The 18,911-nt window shown below is 39.6% G+C and overlaps 1 protein-coding gene and 1 long non-coding RNA gene across 2 annotated transcripts; one reads left to right on the top strand and one right to left on the bottom strand.

The window, feature by feature from the left end:
- Positions 1-2,865: 2,865 nt before the first annotated feature.
- On the bottom strand, positions 2,866-11,462 carry LOC117664294 (uncharacterized). Its single transcript, XR_004590983.2, has 3 exons — positions 11,191-11,462; positions 8,397-8,466; positions 2,866-2,936 (listed from the first exon to the last, which is right to left on the bottom strand). It is a non-coding gene; the product is annotated as an uncharacterized LOC117664294 (long non-coding RNA).
- A 2,175-nt stretch (positions 11,463-13,637) lies between these two features.
- Positions 13,638-18,650, top strand: JUN (Jun proto-oncogene, AP-1 transcription factor subunit). The gene has a single exon (XM_034415194.3). It carries the CDS (start codon positions 16,020-16,022, stop codon positions 16,962-16,964), a length of 945 nt encoding a protein of 314 aa, XP_034271085.1. The 5' UTR covers positions 13,638-16,019; the 3' UTR covers positions 16,965-18,650.
- The last annotated feature ends 261 nt before the right edge of the window (positions 18,651-18,911 follow it).

Here is an 18,911-nt window from a genome sequence, read left to right as displayed (position 1 = left end):
CAGCAGGTTCTGACAGGTTCTTGAGAACCTGTAGCGGAAATTTTGAGTAGTTCGGAGAACCGGCAAATACCACCTCCGGCTGGTCCCAGAGTGGGGTGGGAATGGAGATTTTGCAGTATCCTTCCCCTGTCACGCCCACCAAGCCACACCATGCCCACCAAGCCATGCCCACAGAACCGGTAGTAAACAATTTTGAATTTCACCACTGCTGGTAGGTCATCTAGTCCAACCCCACCCCCGCCCAAGGAGGAGTGGCACCAAAAAAAGCCATTGTCTTTTCCTCCACCCCAGAGCAGAGATGGGCAACTATTCCTCCTTTGGTGAGCTGTGAACTTCACCTCCAGTTTGCCAAAGGGGCCATAATTGCTCAGCCCTCCCCCAGAGACAACACAGAATAATGGCCTTCAATTACAGGATAGCCTTTTTCAATTAAAAGTCCTAATAGTAAGAGAGTCAAGAGGAGAGATGGCTGCTCTTTGCTGGATATATTCAAGAGAGACTAGGCAGCCATCTCTTGGGGAAAGTTTAGGGTAAACTGAAGAGGCCCAGAACTCTATGGTTCTGGGCCTTGTTAGTTTTACAACTTTCCTTGTTCCTAGGAAGGCAATATATACTGTGCTCCATCCTTCCATTGGCTGTCAACATTCAGCAATGCTGTATATAGGTAGTCCTCAACTTAAAGCCATTCATTTAGTGACCATTTGAAGCTACAATGCATTGAAAAAAGTGACTTTTGACTGGTTTTCACACTTAGGACATTGCAGCATCCCCACAGTTACGTGATCAAGATAAGGGTCTTTGGCAACTGGCATTTATGACAGCTACACTGTCCTGGGGACATGTGATCATCATTTGTAACTGTCCCAGCTGGTTTCCAACAAACAAAGTCAGTGGAAAAAGCCAGATTCGCTTACATGATTCACTTAACTACTGCAGTGATTCATTTGACAGCTGTGGCAAAAAGGTCATAAAATTGGGCAAAACTCACTTAACAGCTGCCTCACTTAGCAACAGAAATTTGGTGCTCACTTGTGGTTGTAAATCAAGATTATCTGTAATAAGTTGGACTGACGCAGAATAATGGGCCCAAATGAGCCAACTGGCCATGATGGAGGTGAACGAAACACAATTGCCTGCCACTTTGCTGGCACTAGTCAACTTGGATAACTTGACTCACATGGCTAGCAATTTCATATTAAGAGGTGGCCTACATTTCATTTCCATTATTTTCTTTTAAGGCTGGGGTGTTCAACTCTTTCAGGGGGCCAAATTTCAAAAAGAGTATTGCAGCAGGACAAAAAATAGAGCAGAAAAAAGGCAACAACTAATTTTATTTTTTAAAAAAATATTTATTTGAATGTATTAACAGACTTAATGTCATGTGTGAACTCCACCATTATGCCCTTGTTCTAAGTAAGTATATTGCTCATTTCCAGCATGTTTAATACATGTCAATTCTACACATTAGAAATGAGAACAAGAATTATTAATATGCTATTTCTGCCTATGCTGTCTGCTGTATTTTTCTGCAATGGGAAAACAGTACTCATCAAAATGCCCACAAAGTTCATAATCTTGAATTTCTAGCAGCTAATTCCTTGTTTATTATATTTACAATCTCCTTCTCCAGAAGTTTCACTCCAAATTTTATCTTCAGTGAAGTTGCTTTATCTGAAACATAATGACTGACCAAGTCTCCCAGAGAGATTAAGGATCAAATGAGCATTTGCATCTTCATCTCTTTATTCCTGGTACTATATTGTAACACATTAACAACTAAAACCATGTGGAAAGGCTACATCAATAGAGGTGGAAATCAATGCCAAGAGATAGAACAAAATTATCTGTATTTCTTTACTCATATGTAGACCTTGCACAATTTAAAACACCTGAAGAAAGATTACTAGTTTAGTCCAGTGTACAATGTATATTTAAAGCAGAACATAAGTTCAGTCCTGGTATCTACTCTTTTTTTAAAAAATGGAAAAGAAATATCTGAGACCCTGCAGTCTATTAGAGAAGTTGATAAAGTAGTATATAAATAAAATGATAAAAAAGAACTCATGTCAAGTAATTAAGTTCACACATGCAAAACCATAATGTTTTGTTTTTACTTTGCATGAAGTATTTTGGCATAGAATTATGTTTTGATCAAATAAACCCTGTCTGAAATGTATGTTTGTTTGAATGTAATGTTTGTTATTGACTATATATTACATTGATTTTATGACTTTCTTTGATCTAAATGTTTAGTTGAAACACCTGGCAATAAGTTGTAAACAAACATACACACACCCTAAACATTTATGTTTGACTTGCTGACCAAACATTTTCCTTCTTGCACTTTATGCAAGAGATCCAGAAAAGGGAAAACAAAAACATCTACCAACATCACAAAATGGAACCAGGGTGAACCCTATTATTATCTATTTTTCCACATATATGTTTAAACTTCTCAAGAGCTTAGCTAGTTTAAACCGGTTAAAAGCTAGATTAAAGAATTGACAGTTTGAATTGGGCCTTCCTGTTTAAAGTTTTGAAGATATAATTTTGGAAATAATTTTATTAAATAAGTTTGACTTGCACTTCATAGAAAGCATAAATACAGTAATGTCAATGGAAATCTAACAAAACCCCATGTGATACCAAAAAATAGAGATGTCTATTGTCTCCTGTTTATTTCAGTTCTTGAAATATTGAATGCAGATACAAGGCAAAATGAAAAAATTGTGGGAGTAAAGATTAAAAAAAAAATTAAGGGCATTTCCTGCTGATTTGGTGTTCGTTTTGAAGGATCCACTAGAGCACGTGTGTCAAACTCGCTGTGTCATGTTGCTGTCACATGACTTATTGTAACATTTTTCCCCTTTGCGGAGCTGGAGTGGGCGTGGCCTGGGCATTACATTTCCAGCCCGTGGGCCGCCAGTTTGACACCCCTAGAGGGAATAGAAATATTAATAGAAAAATTAAAAGAATTTGCTACACTAGCAGATTTTAAGGTTTTAAGACAATAAAAACGTGGAAATAGAGGTTCAAGCAGAATTGATGAAAACAGGTTTTAAGATTGAGAAAAAAGTAAAATATTTGGTTATCCCCATGACAAATATGAATTATATGTTATATCAGAGTAATTTTGTTAAGACATAGGATGAAGTTAAAAAGAAAAATAAAATTGTCGTTGGAAAGAGCATCTTTTTGGTTCTTGACATAAGCATTTTATAGATGAGAAATAATACACAAAACAAATGGTTTACATACTGTGGGATTCAATTCTGTCAAGGGAAATACAAAATAAAATCAAGAAAGCAACTGATGGCAGAGGGGCATAATTGTCAATCTTTTTTATTTACAGTTATCAAAAAGATTCAAAGACAAAAATTTCTCAGATTGACTTAAAATGAACAAATGAACATGTGATTACTAAAATATATAAACTTACTGAAATTTGAAACTTGAAAATGTATAAAATCAGCTCAGAATTTTGGTTACAATATACAGATGGAACAATGGGAAAATACGTGGTTGAAACTATTGAATTTTTTTTTAAAAAAAATGATGTACCATAGATATATGACATCAGAAAAATTACTTAGACTATAAAGGTACTTCAAATCTACGTTGGAAATGTAAACAATAAGGTCATTTTATCATGCTTGATGGTTGTGCAAAAAAGAAACTTGCAAATATATTGATTTGGAGGTTTGTAAAAATTATACCACTAAAATCAGGAATTTTCTTGGGATTGATAAAGAGTTGGAGAAAAAGTCATGAAACTTTTCAGATATATGATAACCGCAGAGAAATTGCTATATGCAAAAAGATGGAAAGATTTGGCAATACCTATAATGAAAGTATTATTGAAAGTGATAGAACTTGTTAAAATGGCCAAATTGACCTGGCTAATCAGAGAGAAGATAATACCTGTTTATTGCTGACTGGTAATTCCTTATGGAGTTTTTTTCCATGAACAGAAAAAAATGAACTCTGTGATTCTGACGGTTAGATAGGATAGATTATAGGAAAAAGAAGCATGATTCTTTAGAAAAGAAGTAAATTTACAATTGTAGTTGTAACTTTTGTAAAGAAGACCAAATGCTGGTTCTTGCATCTTTTTTTATTTTTTCTACCTTTTTTCTTTTTTCATTTTAGCTTTCCCTGGTATTTCTTCCTTTTTTCGTTCTTATTCCACTTTAGATCGTATTGATTTTTACTTTTTTTGTTTACTTGTTTTTAAAACTTTCAATAAAAATTATATTTTTAAAAAGCTGAATTATTTTTTTTAATTACACCTTGGCAATGCTTAAAACTCTGCATTCCATACATCATTCATTTTCTAGACTATTTTTTCCCCAGTCTCACACATCTTCGGATGTATTCAGATAAAATTCTGGGCATTCTCTAAACTAAAGGAATTTAGAATATTTTGCTTAGTTAAAGAAAGTTATTATATTTTTCAGATGTCTAATGTACCAGAAAAGCAAGAACATACAGAAGCAAAATCAGTATCTCCATCTTAAGCGTGTACAGCCCAGTAGAGTTTCATTGCAAAATGAAAGGAGGGAGGGTGCATGTAAATCTTTCCTAATTTACTTCTTGTGATGAATTTGAGAATTGCAGTCCTAATATATCTGCAAGAAGCCAGGTTAGCAAAATCTGCATTGGTTCTACAAGCCAATGAAATAGAACCACTGTACAATGAGTAGGTGCAAGTTGCTACATCATTTAGATAAGTGGAATACGGGTACCCCTCAATTTACAACCATTCATTCAGTGACCAAAGTTACAAGTGACTTATGATTCTTTTTCACTGTATTGTATTGACTCATTGTAGCCATATGTCAAGGACTACCTGTCCCCGATTTACAATTGGTTCCAGAATTTATGTTGCTAAGTAAGGGAATTGTTAAATGAGCTGTGCCTGATATTACAGTCTTTTATGCCAGGGTTGTTAAGCAAATCATTGCATTTGTTAAGTGAATAACATGAATCTAGCTTTCTCTTTGACTTTGCTTGTCAGAAGCCAGCCAGGAAGATCACAAATGATGGCCCCAGGATGCTGCAACTGTTGTAAATGCATGCTGGTTGCCAAGTGCCCAAATTTTGCTCATATGACTGTGAGGATGGCGTGATAGTCATAAGTGTGAGGACTGGTCATCAGTCACTTTTTTCACTGCCATTGTAACTTAGAATGGTTGCTAAATGAATATAAATGTAAGTCAAGAACCCTGGCAGTTGTTTGTTTCTTGTTAATTAAATTTAGTCATGGAATAGGTAGCTTTGCTTTATGTTATTTGTAGATATGCATCATTCAGCATACATTAGAATGTAAGTACTTTTATAATCAGTTGATCCGAAGTATACAAACATGACCAATTAAAACAAGCACTTTATCTAAAATATTCAAATTGAGAGAAAATCCTATCATTTTTTCCCTTATGGGTAAATGCAGAATGCATAACACTTTTAAGAAGTTGTCAATCAATTGGCTATAATCTTGAACATATATCTATGAGATCTATGCCACTGTATCCTTATATAAACTGAAGGCATAGAGGGAATGTATATTGTATAACCAAAAGCTGATTTTTATTATGAAGAAAGAAAGAAAACACTGAAAAACCCAAGGCCTACAAGGAAACTAGTGTTTGAACTGCTGCTGCTTAACAAAAAATATACTGTTAATAATTTATATCCTGCTTTTCCGCGCTAAATAAATTGTGGTGCACGCTACAAACAGGAAAATGATATAAACAAACAATAGGATGCAAGAGGCCTGAGGTTCAAACCCTAGCATTTCCAGTTTGAGAAGGGGAAGTCCCTTGCAAAACAGTAAGACACTGCTGGTCAATGTAAACAGTACGAAATGAGATGGCCCAATGCTCTCACACTGCATAAAGCAACTTCCTGTGTTCACCAGAGTCAGGAGGTTCACAGCACTATTAGGATTTCCTTTGGTTGCACATTACAATGCATTCCCTGAATTGGCAGAGCTTTACTTCCGTCTCTCTTTTTGGCTTCACACTCTTCTTCCTTCCCGATTGTCAAAAATCCTATTACTCTGACAGCTGCTGCCACAGTATGAAATGTCAACTTGAACAGTCTTCTTTCTTTCCTTCTTTCCTTCCTTTCTCTCCCTTCCTCCCTCAATGTTTTGATACCAAAAGGATGTTTCACAAAAATATTTATTTGTAGTTCATCAAGCCTAACCTCGAACAGTTTAAAAAAGCAACCACAGAGCATTAGCTGAGATCATTTTTTTATTATAAAGGAATGATATGTTACTTTCTCGTTAATTGCAATATGTTCAACAATGTTCATAACAAACCGCAATGACACCAAGATGATGACACTCGCTCAATGACATAATCATGTAAATGCCATGGTTAAAAGCTTGCATCACAGTGCCCAATGTGTAATAGTATGTGGAAAAGACTTTGGAAGATAGGGTGAAGAGATACTGCCTAGGGAATGGTCAGATAAGAAATAGCGTAGCCTGGAGAAATAGTGGATGAGACAAGAGGCTCAGAAGTGACCCTCCCTAGTTTCTCAGGCTTTAAAGGAAGTGGCAGGAGAATTGTACTTTCAGACTTGCAAGATTCTATTACTGTAACTTTACAATAAAGTAGAATTAATTTAACTGGTTGTTTCCTGTCTGGTCTACCAGGTATGGCTGACAAATGCAAGTACGTAAGTCATGGTATTTAAATGATGATGTTATACATGAGCCATCATTTGTTCCTCCCTTCTTGCCTCTTACTGAAGCCCCTTAAGTATAATCTTTTTTTACTACTCTGCTCTGGAATCTGTTTGAATGCAGGGAACAATTATCCTATGACCGACCTTATAATAAACCAATTCCTGGGGGTATCTATCCCCCGGGACATTATCAGAAGGGAGATCTGGAAAAACTTGTATCATTTAAGAGGCCTTAGACTTTGGGAAGGGGGGTCTTAAACAGCTCTCTGGTTCCAAGATCCACATAGGTTCGTGGACTTATCTGAATTGCTTCTTTTCTCTTTGATCACATACCCAACTACATCCTTACATATCATTGATCAGGTGCATCTTGGGTTTTCTTTCAATCAATGGCATATACAGTACTGGCTATTTTTTTCCTATTGTTTGTAATTCCCTTTCTTCACCCAAAGTAATTGTACTTTTGCTGACTTTCCATTATCTACCCATTTTCTTCTATGCCTAAAAAGGATCATTTCCCAATTACAGTTTTCAGCTAATATGCAGCAGACAGTAAAAGAACAGAGCAAAAGCATGACATAAAATTGAATTAGAGGATTGTGCCATTATATTTTATGTATGCATATGTGCCTACAATATTTACTTGGAGGCATCAGCAAAACCAGGAATCACTAATGAATATCTGATTAAGAATTATTTAAGTTTTTATGAGCTCTCTAAAAGGTTGAATTTTGAAGCATTCATCCCAAGTCAGCTTTTAAATCTATAAAGTTACCTTAGAGTTATTGAAAAGACTGCTATGTTGACCAAATCCTGACAGTATACAATATGATTATAACAAGATTAAACCTTTTTGGCAATTTAGGCAGCTGTGTGAAAGTTGAGATCAGAAAACAAAGGGTTTTTTTTAGCAGAGCTTCCAAATAAGTACCAATTAGTATGATTAATGGTCTGAAGGGTATGTGCCATAGCTAAAGATCTACCTCTTATCTCTAGAAAAACTGGAACACCCTGCTATGAACCACAGCTATGCTGCAACAGTACATTTGTGAAAGAACGGAAGTCTAGGTCCTCTTATTACATAAATATTTATGGGGGAAAAAGAGGAAAAGTGAATGATGAATGACATGCTCTAAATATAACAAACTCCAAAGATATCTTGTCATCAAGAAAAAAAGAAGCTTGGCTTGATTGAAAAACTAGTAAGCATCTCAACTGTGTGCAGATATAAGTAGCTTGATTTTCTGACTTTGCACTTGGCCTTCTGTAACAATCACTGTGAAGCTGGTGGCAGGAGGAAAGTTAAAAATTGCAATTCATTACATCAAATCAAAAGTCTCTTAAGATTGTCATCATACATAGAGAAAATAAAAGATGCAGAGGTCATATGAATATGTACTCAACAATTTCCTATTGCTAAACTGATAAGAGGAATTACCGGTAACTCCAGGTAATAACTTTTACCACCCTTTTTTGAAATAGAAATAAAATGAAAAGAATTAAGCAGCTTTTCTACTGTACTTTGTCCAAACCTGTTTCTCATCCACCAAGCCACCATGTTCGTAAAAGTACATCTCACTCTTAAAAGTCTGATACTATATTGTATGTTTATCAACTGGATAAACACTTATAAGAATATTGTATTTGTTCCTGAAAGCAATACCAGAGTTAGGCTACCCTGCTATTTATTAAAAACTTACAGAGTTGAATGTTCATCTTATCTATTGATGGATTGATCGAAACTATACTGCTGCTCATCTCATCAAGTGACTGGGTAGAAAACAATTAAAATAAAATAAAAACAATTATAAACATTATAAAAGTTGAAATACAAAGCAGCTGAAAAACATCAAATCGAAATCACTAACACATTCATCTATTCTTTCCTCCAATACTATGCACTTTGCCTCTCTACTGCTCCAGCTACCGTACTCTACAGCTGGAATATTGCTTGCTTCACTAATAACACATTTTATTTCCCAATGGCTCAAGGTATCTGACAGACTTTTTGCTACTTTAGTTTTATAATGACTCTGAGAAAGGTTAGGATGACAGTGATTGACCAAAGATCAGTTAGTGAGCTTTGTCACCAAATGCATATTTGTACTCAGGTCACCTTAGTCTGGTGACACTCCAACTAATAGAGCTTCACCCCAGGTATGGCAATAAATGTCTCTATTAGGAATGCAAGAAGGCACACACCCTCATATCATGAGCCTAGCCCCAGAAGGTTCAAGGATGAAACTTAAATGTTGCCTTTTTTACACATGCAGAATAGGATCTTACATGGATGCTCAATACTACTGAATCTAGATATCTAGCTGTAATGTAATGTATAGTATTTGGGGGATCAAATGATCAATTAATACTATTTAATATTAACATGCCAAGAATTGTATTCCAAATACTAGGTGGGACTAGAGATAGGCATACTCAGAAGGTGATTCCATTCTTTGGAACTGGAAATTCCCAGGGGGAATTTGGTCAGTCTCATTCCTCCTAGGGTGATCATCTTGTAGAGAAGGATGGTACTTTTTGACTGGGAGGTAGTTTTGCTAGCAAATGATATTTCATTTGTTGGTGGTGACCTGCTCTTAACTGCTGCTGCACATTTATTCACTTGTTGAGCTTCATGGTTAAGTGATTGTTTGAATTTAAATTTCCACAATCTCATCCAACCATCTAATTTCTAACCACCAGTCCATTAATTAATTCATGGTAACAGAAGAAAGAAGAGAAGCCACTTTTTCAAATCTTGTCATAAATAACATAAGGAAAGCCCTAAATTGGTCAAACCAGTGGCCTATTTAAAGAGAAGTGGAAGAAGCTCTTTAATACAAGAAGAAATGTGGGGGAAATGGGAATAAATTTTGCAGTGTTATATTTGATGACAAAACAACTGTAGTGTCCTCCTACATCTATCTTTCTATATCTCTAATTAAGAGAAGTATCCATTCTCTTCAGTATTTACGGTATAATCAGCATAGTATTTGCTGTTGATTTGGGCAAGGGATCAAATAAGGTGTGTATTATGATCTCAAACCCTGTGACCATTATACTTTGCCAACATCAGGACATGTGTAAAAAGCTGTAAATCATATTGTAACACCATCATTTTTGTCATTTGTGCTGGTGGGGGGTATTGTGGTTTATTCCAGATGCCCATGCTTTGGTCATTTTCAGAGAACTGAAGTAAAATTATCTACTTGCCAGATCTTGAGGTGATAGAAAACTAGCTGACATAAAATGTGTGCTGCCCTCAATAGCCATTCTGATGCTAAGTCTTCATTTGCAGTTTATAGGACACTTTAAAAGCAGCCATTGCTTGATTCCCTTGCTTTGTTTTGTTTTTTTAAAATCTGCCCCAGCAAATATTACCAGTCAGTGGGAAAACATCCACTGCTTCTTAATTTGAGATGAGGCTGGGGCTGGAGAAGGCAGACTTTGTCCAATGGCTAGATTTGAGAGTCTAACCATCTGTCAAAAGTTGCTTCCTTTTCTCATAAATATTTTTTGTGAATGCATTAAAGAAAGCCTGACTAGATCACAGTCAGCTTCTTTTAGGCAATGCTTTAATGGTATTCTAAAACTGTGTTTAATCTTGCCAAAAGTGGACCAATTATTAGATGATATCAGATTTTTTAAAAGAACAGCTAAGGTGGCACAGTGGTTAGAATGCAGTACTGCAGGCTATTTCTGCTGACTGCCGGCTGCTGGCAGTTCAAGTCTCACTAACTCAAGGTTGACCCAACCTTCCATCCTTCTAAGGTTGGTAAAAAGAGGATCCAGATTGTTGGGGACAATATGTTGACTGTGAAATAGTTTAGAGAGGGCTGGAAAGCACTGGAAAGCAGTTTATAAGTCTAAGTGCTATTGCTATTGCTATCAACCAAAGCTGGCGTCAGAGGTGTCCGCAAAGTGTGGTTAAAAAAAGTAAAGATGACAGCCACAACAAAGTGAAATCAAAGTTCCAGCTGTTGTTATATGCATCAATCATACTATAATGGCTGCCATCTTAATTTTTTTTCACTATACCTGTAGATACTTCTCATCGGAAACATGGTTCATCCATTTGGGCTATTTGTAAGTTTGCAAAACACTTCTTTTTTAAAGCCTTTAAAATATTTTTAGTTTGGAACATCAGTTGTATGAAGGTGAAATTCTGGGTGAAACATCAGTAGACATTCTGCCACTACTGAAGGGCGATGTGGGCCTGAAGCAGTCATGTAGAAATGTTTCAAGCTTGTTTTTGTTGATCCACTGTCTACATCCATTTCAAAATACGGATTAGCAAGAACAAGGACTTGTGATATTGGGGATACCTACCATAAGCAACATACAAGCTTTATTGCAACTAATAGTAGTAATAGAAAATCTGTGCTGTCAACAACGGCAAGACATTTACTTCAATGCAGAACATAGTGCCCTAAGGCTAAGTCAAGCAGTAGTCAGAATTTGAAAAGTAGGATAGCCAAAAGTCATTAGAGGTCACACCTGTTATTACCCAGAGGGTGGCTCTGGACATGCCATTTGGCATTGTGAAGATATTAGATTTCAGCATTCTCCAGCTGCTTGGTCTCAAATCTAGAATTCTGACATACCATATTCAGAAGCTAGGTGGTGCCCACTCTGTAACAGATATACAGGGAAGACCTGTTGGGGTTGCTGCCAGCAACAGGACCTGATAGTAACAAGCATTCTCTTCACACACCTTGAAACAGCCTGTTAACCCCTTCCACTTACTGGGGAAGGAGAAGGCATTTTCTGCTACTGACAGTATCCTCCAGGCTTTAGGACCCAGTAGAACATTGTTTGCTTCACACAGAGGTAATAAAGGGCCATGATTCTCATGGACAGCTGGCTATGAAATCTCAGACATGGGCTCACAGATACTGAGAATGGAGCTAACCTGCAAAAGGCAGCCAAGCAGGTGTAGTTTGATAATCTACGCCAGCTCTCACAAATTGACATTTCATTATAGGGGATATTGTTGGTAGTGAAAATTCCAGCATCAGATATCTTGTCGAGAACTGACATGATTGCCTGCAGTCTTACTATAAGAATGCAGAATATTTTTACCTTAGGTGATGGAAATACAAGTATAGGAGCAGAGGCACATCAAGCTCAGTCTATCTTGTCCCGTGACAACATTATGGGAAATCCATTTGCCTATTGCTTAACAGCTGCCTAAATACAGGTGACTAGATATGGATAAAGATCCATCACAAGTTCAAAATGCAATGTATCTGTATTCATGATTTTAGCTACAAACTTCTTGAGGTCAATCTTGGAACAACTTGTTCCCTTTTCTGGTAAGTCTTTGGATAATTTTCAGGATGAATTAAGGATCCCATGAATGTGCTGGCTAGCCCAGCGAACTCAAGGGTGAAGGCAGGGACTACTGAAAGCAATGCTTTCTTAAAATGAAGCGATGGTTCTGGGATTGTGGGTCTCAGCAAGGAAGACTGAATTGTTGAATTAAGCATCTGCAGCAATAACAGCAGAAATAGCAAGTAGGGGGTCTGGTTCTTGCAGTGTTTTCAGACAACAGCTACACAAGGCTATCAAGAAAATAGGTTATTGGATAGTTCTAACAGTTCTGTGCTACCCAAAACAAGACAAGACAGACAGGTTTACTTCTGTTTTCTTAGATTTGGCTAGTTCTGGCAGTTACCCAGTAGCACAGTCTATCATTGTCCTGTATTAGAGTGTTTTCCAGGAGAGGAGACATAGTGATATCCCATTGTTCATTTCTGAACCATTGCCCAACTTTCTTGATCTGGCACTGGAGGCTAGTGAGACTTATAGCAGCAATGCTGCAAACATCCCATAATTGGTAATCTTCTTTCACGCTAATCTCACATTTTATCCTTTTTAAATGTGTATGTTTAATGGCACTTGATACCTGAAGACACTGCTGACTGCAGAGAAGCAGAGCAATCCTAAGTACCTCAGTAAGTTTCATGATGTTGAGAAGGGTTACTCTCTGTTCGGGAATAAAAAAAATTAATTGTTGCAAACCCAGAGTTGCTTTGAGATGGGTAGCATATAAATGAAATAAATAAATTCCTTAACTCTTTTAAAAAAATCCAAAAAGTATCATTTAAAAATATCCTTTTATTAAATCAACTCAAAAGCCACCCAATTTGATACTTTGTTACTACTGTTTTTATAGTAGACGCATGTCTGCTTAATCTCCAATTATATGTTCAGAGGTGGGTTTTAACATCAGAACGCCTTCTTTTCAAAAGTTAGGAAGCAACTCTTTGTTTGTTTATTTGTTTATCCCTGCAGTTGTGGGTGCAACTTGAAACCATTTCAAGTACCAGGTAGAGCTTTCTTTGAACACAGCCCTCCCACATTCCATTCTAGATCCTGGAAGCCAAAATTTTAGGACTTCCTGGCTACTTGCTTTTTCCCAACTCCACTCCTGGAGAGCTCATCATAGCTTTCACTTGCTTGTGAACTTAAACCAGAGAGGGATGGGCAACTTTACGACCCGTGGACTTCAACTCCCAGAATTCCTGAGCTAGCATGGCTAGCTCAGGAATTCTGGGAGTTGAAGTCCACAGGTCGCGAAGGAGCCATAGTTGCCCACAAGTGAAAACTCCTAAAGAAGTTGGAACTTCGCTTTCGCGAGGTGCGTTTTAGGATCGGCTTGTTTAGAGTGTCGGATTAATTCAGTTCCTTAAATTGGGAGCGGCAGGGTTAAAACACCAGGATAGCAGTCAAACGTGTTGCGACTGTTGGCGATCACAGCCCGTTTAGTAGGAAGCCGCCGTTTGCCCGCAGACCCCGCCGCTAATGCGGGAAGCCTTCCCCTTCTCCTTATCCCACCTCGCCTCACAAGACTCCGGTTGACTCCTCGCCACCAGAGGACCAAAAAACCAAAACTCCCATCTAACCAGAAAGAGCACCCAGAGAAAAAGTCTGGAGTTCCTGGCGGGAATTGACTCAAACGTGACTTTATTTTTATTTTTGAAGATTAAAGCGGGAGAAGAGATGTTAAAATATTAAAGACGGGACATCACTAATAAGTAAATGAACTTTCTTAAAAAAAAAAAAATCCCTCTTGCGCTGTGGTTCTAGTAGGCACCGAAGGGTCTCGGCGTCTCCTCCTCCTTTTTAAAGAAATATAGACCACCGTCCGCTTTTCTCTCCGCGGACAGGGTGGGACAACGATCCCGAAGAAGCGTCTTTTTGGTTTTCAAGTTCGGCACCCCTCAGCCGGGGGGCTACGGAAAGTTTGCCTCAGAAAAAGCGCGGAGGAGGAGGGCGGCGCGCGGGTATAAAAAGCTTTTCCCTCAGCCCTCGCGAGGGTCTCCCTGGCTCTCTGAGGGGAAGGTTCGCGGCTTCCAAAGGGAGTCCCTCCGACTCGTAAAATGCCCGGTGGTCACCGCAGCGCTGGACTCGGAAGAGACCGCCTTTGATGTCAGCGGGACTCGCTTCCCAGCCACGGGAACACCAACAAACTGCGGCAACGAACCTCTCCCTCCCGCCCCCGCGTTTCCCCCTCCCGGGAAGCGCTTTGCTGAGCAACAGGATTCTCGGGGGCGGAGAGGAGGGCGCGAGAGGCGGGTGGGGGGGGATGAGGATCACGTGAGCGTCAGCCCATCACACCCCTCCCCCGCCTCCTCTGCTCTGTCTCAACCCGAGAGTCCGCACTGAGGACTCTATTCCCGGGCATTGAAAGAGGTGAGATGGAGAGGGAGGGGGGAGAGAGGGGGGGAATTAGAAAGCTACTTTTCAGTCCTTCGACTCCTGATTGGCCGCCTGCCTTAGAATCAGGCGACATTCTTCCGGGAAAAGCAAGAACAAAACATCATCGCTTTCTTCGCGGGCGGGGAAGGTCGCTTCTCCCTCCAGTGCGCCTTCTTATCTTGAAGTTGGCCCTTCGGAGCGCCGTCCCCCCTCTTTTCCTCTTCAAGCTTGGTATGTCCCGTTGCAGGACACCTTCCCCCTCCTCCTTGTCCGGTTCCTCCAACCCCGCTAGAGCGCTTAAGCGGGTAACCAGATATTCAAAAACAATACGTCAGCCCACAATGCCCTGCACGGAGCTCAGGCATTACCTCATCCCACAATGCCTTGCGAAAAGGGGCCGGCAAACTAATCGGGGTGGGGTGACCATGGAGATGGGCGCCTTTGCAACAGGCTGGCCCAACCGCCCTCCTCCCCCTGAGAGGCGACGGTAGCCAATGGGAAGGCCCCGGGGTGACATCATGGGCTATTTTTAGTGGGTTACTGCTCTCTGATAAGTGTTGTGCTCCACGCTGGGAAAGAGCTCAGAGTGGGATTGAGTGGCGGCGGGAGAAGCGACGGTGGCAGCGCTCCTGTCCGGCAGGAGGAGGAGAAAAAGAAGCCCCAGCGGCCACAGCAGGGCCAGTTTCAGCTCCAGACGCCACCAGGACCCGGGCGGCTATTCCTGAGAAACTGACGCTCAAGAGAGCGAGCCGGCGCTCCCTTGTTACAAAGTCGAGTCGGGGTCGCTGCTATCCCCCACAGCCGGAGCGCGAAAGCTGAACTTGCCCCGGCATCCTTTCCTTTTGGAGCGCCCGAGTGCTTTGCCTCCTGGACCGCTTCAGCTCTTCTCGTCTGGATCCCGAAGTTGCCGAGCGTGGGAATCTCTTCTTTTTTTCCCCACCAACCACCCCCCTCCTCTTCTGTGAACAAGAAGCGGGGCGATCTACTTGTGGCAACTTTTTTCCCCCCCCTTTGCTTTTCTGGCTGGGACTTTGAGGTGATCTGCTTTATGACAGCCGCTGCGAGAAAGGAGAGGACTTAGACAAGTGGGTTTGAAACTCGGAAACGCTCCAGACCGACCCAGGACACTCCCACGAGGAGCGCGAAGGGGCGGAGGAGGGAAAAAAAAAAAGGACTCAAAAAGTTTCTGGATTCCATCCTTGCCCGGAGCGATAAAGAGGCCCCCCGAAGGTGTCGGCAGCATTATTCCTACCTTGGACTGAGAAAGGGATTCTGAATTTGAAAAATAACTTTTATTTGGGTCTTCCTCCCCCATCCCCTCCCAACAGTCACAGTCGGGAAGTGATGCGCATGCTGGGTCTTTGAGGTGAAACTGTGTTTGTTCGAGTCTGACTTTTTTCTAGCCAAACTGGGGACTCGAATCAATGCCTTGTTGCAAAAAAGTAAGACTTTAATTGATCACTTTTGAACTGTGTCTTCCTTGTTGAAAGAGTGTTGTTATAAGAACTGTTCCTACTTAGTAACTGTGGCAGCTGTGAACTTCTTTAAGTTGTAACAAACCGGCTTCCTTTCCTAGGTCTGTTTTTTGGGCTATAGGTGAACAAACTTGTGGACTGTATTCTATGACTGCAAAGATGGAACCTACATTCTACGACGATGCCATCAATGCTACCTTTGTGCAGCCAGAAAGTGGTGCTTATGGATACAATAATCCCAAAGTTCTGAAGCAGAACATGACTCTCAATCTGGCTGACCCTTCCAGTAACCTCAAGCCCCACTTGAGGAACAAAAATGCTGATATCCTGACCTCTCCAGATGTTGGCCTCCTCAAGCTGGCTTCTCCTGAACTGGAAAGACTGATTATTCAGTCAGGCAATGGACTGATCACTACCACTCCGACCCCAACCCAGTTCCTCTGTCCCAAAAATGTTACCGATGAGCAAGAAGGTTTCGCTGAAGGCTTTGTCAGGGCACTCGCAGAACTACACAATCAAAACACCATGCCGAGTGTTACCTCTGCTGCTCCGCCTACGAACTCCGGCATGGCCCCTGTCTCTTCCATGGCTGGTAACAGTGGCTTCAATGCTAACATGCACAGCGAGCCGCCTGTCTATGCTAATCTCAGTAACTTCAATCCTAGCGCACTCAATACAGTGCCTTCCTACAATGCAAACAATCTGGGCTTTCCTCCACAGCATCATATGAACCCCCAGATGCCAGTGCAGCATCCGCGCCTCCAAGCTCTGAAAGAAGAGCCTCAGACTGTCCCAGAAATGCCAGGGGAGACTCCTCCCCTGTCCCCTATTGACATGGAATCCCAAGAAAGGATCAAGGCAGAGAGGAAGCGCATGAGAAATCGAATTGCAGCCTCCAAGTGCCGGAAAAGGAAGTTGGAGCGGATTGCCAGGTTGGAAGAAAAAGTAAAAACTTTGAAAGCCCAGAACTCAGAACTCGCGTCTACTGCCAACATGCTGCGAGAGCAGGTTGCACAGCTGAAGCAGAAGGTCATGAATCACGTCAATAGTGGATGCCAGCTAATGCTCACACAGCAGTTGCAAACTTTTTGAAAAGACTAAAAAGTAACTTTAGGATGATGGGGAGAAATTAAGGAGAGGAAAGTGTTTGGGAGGCAGAGCCCCTCCACCCACACACACTTGTGGTGGGTGGAAAGAAAAGGCCGAAAGGCATTGATTCCGAAGACTGCCACCCCCGAGTCAAATGCATGTGTGGAGATACTGGTGTGCCTTCTGGGTGAGGTGGTGGCGTATCAGTTGACAGAACAACTCAGCAAAACAGCTGAGCTGTTCCAGCTCAGATAAGGCATGGATGCCTTGTGTTCGTCTTTCTTTTTCTCTCTCTTTTTTTTAACATTGACCAAGACTTGCATGGACCTAATATTAAATGATCATTCAGTATTAAAAGTTAAACTGCAGTAGATACTGTAGATGGCTTTCTCTTAGTACTCCTTTTTTTTTTAAAAAAAAAACAAAAACAAAAATAGGGAGGGTGTTTTGGGGAAGCTAACAACAGAAACTGAGCTATACTGCCTGTCTGAGTTGTGTATGTACATATATATTTTTTATTTTATGACAACTGATTAATGTCAAGTAAAACTACTTCATGACTTTGTAAGTTATTTTTTATGTTCATTTGGGTTCCACCCAGTATTGTTTGTAAATAAGAGATTTTTTAGCAACTTTTGAGTTTTTTTTCCATTTGTAATAAAGTATATAATTTTTTTAATGTTTATTTCTGGAACAAAAGAAAGGGTTGATCTTATTTAAGAAAGCACCAGTAATCCTTACTCTCTTTTGATTACTATCATTTAGATTTCAATTCTACACACAATTTAGGAACAAGTTCTAAATTATTAAATTCAATGGGGCTTACTGCTGAGTAGACATACAAAAAAAAAGATACTTGTAAATCAGGCATATACAGAATCAACTTTTAGTTGAATGTTAAAATTCTACTGAAGCGAGGAGTGAGAAAATCTTCTTTGATCTTCACATACTGTAACACCCATTTTAAAAGTATTGTGGTACTCCTATTATAATAAAACTATTGGTCTTTAGGGTGCCATAAGATTCCTGGTGTTCTAATTCCCAGGTGGGTACATTTTTTCCCCTAAGAACATCAAATTTATATTCCTAGGTTACTAACAAATGTTGGATGGATGGGAAAGATACAAAGGCTTCCACATTCAGAGATTTATTTCAACTAAGAATTGTCTTCCTCTTAAAGGCATAATTTATGGAGGTGGTATTATTAGAAAAAAACTGGGCACCAGAAATGCTTGACAATCTATTGCAAATAATTTAGTGATCTATTGGTAGATTCTAATCTACTTTTGCCTACCCCTGCTTTTAACTGGAATACAAGAGACATCTCAGTGACCCCCTGTGGTAGAAAAAAAGAGCTGCTATCTAATCTGACTTTAAACTTGTATAGTTTGCTCTACAAAGAGCTACTGATACAATTTTAACAAGCGGAAAAAAAGTAGTTATTCTGTATCTACGTACTTGTAGAATTAGCTTTTTTAAAAGTATTAACTGGCCATTTCACAATTACATGTTCTTTTCTTAAGGAAATATTATTTATAACCTTTTGGAAGAAACTGTTTTTAAAAGCAGCCTTCAATTTGTCACGTTTCTGTTTGTTATCTCTTTGATTTTAAAAAATGCTCTCTGTTCATAAGTATTTAGGACTATGCCTGTTGTCCAATAAAACCATTCTATTAATCTTCCAACAAATACGAATCTCTTTTCCCTCTTTTGGTGATGGTTCTTTAAAGCTATAAATTATTTCACAACAGATGAGAGGGGAGAATAATTTAAACTGGATGACATGCCTTGGAATTTGGGAAGTAAAATTCATAAATACTAAAGAAGTTGTTTTTAATAATAGCAGGTTTTATAGTATAAAGTAATTTTTAAAAAGCTATGATCTTAATTCCACAAACAAAGCTTCCTCACAGCTGAACACACCAAAATACATATCTAGGGTTAATCCTA

This window comes from Pantherophis guttatus, chromosome 3, assembly GCF_059756535.1.
Source record: "Pantherophis guttatus breed Tessera chromosome 3, ASM5975653v1, whole genome shotgun sequence".
Classification (NCBI taxonomy): domain Eukaryota; kingdom Metazoa; phylum Chordata; class Lepidosauria; order Squamata; family Colubridae; genus Pantherophis; species Pantherophis guttatus.
The sequence above is the reverse complement of the archived record's forward strand: the minus strand, read 5'-3'. Positions and strand labels throughout refer to the sequence as shown.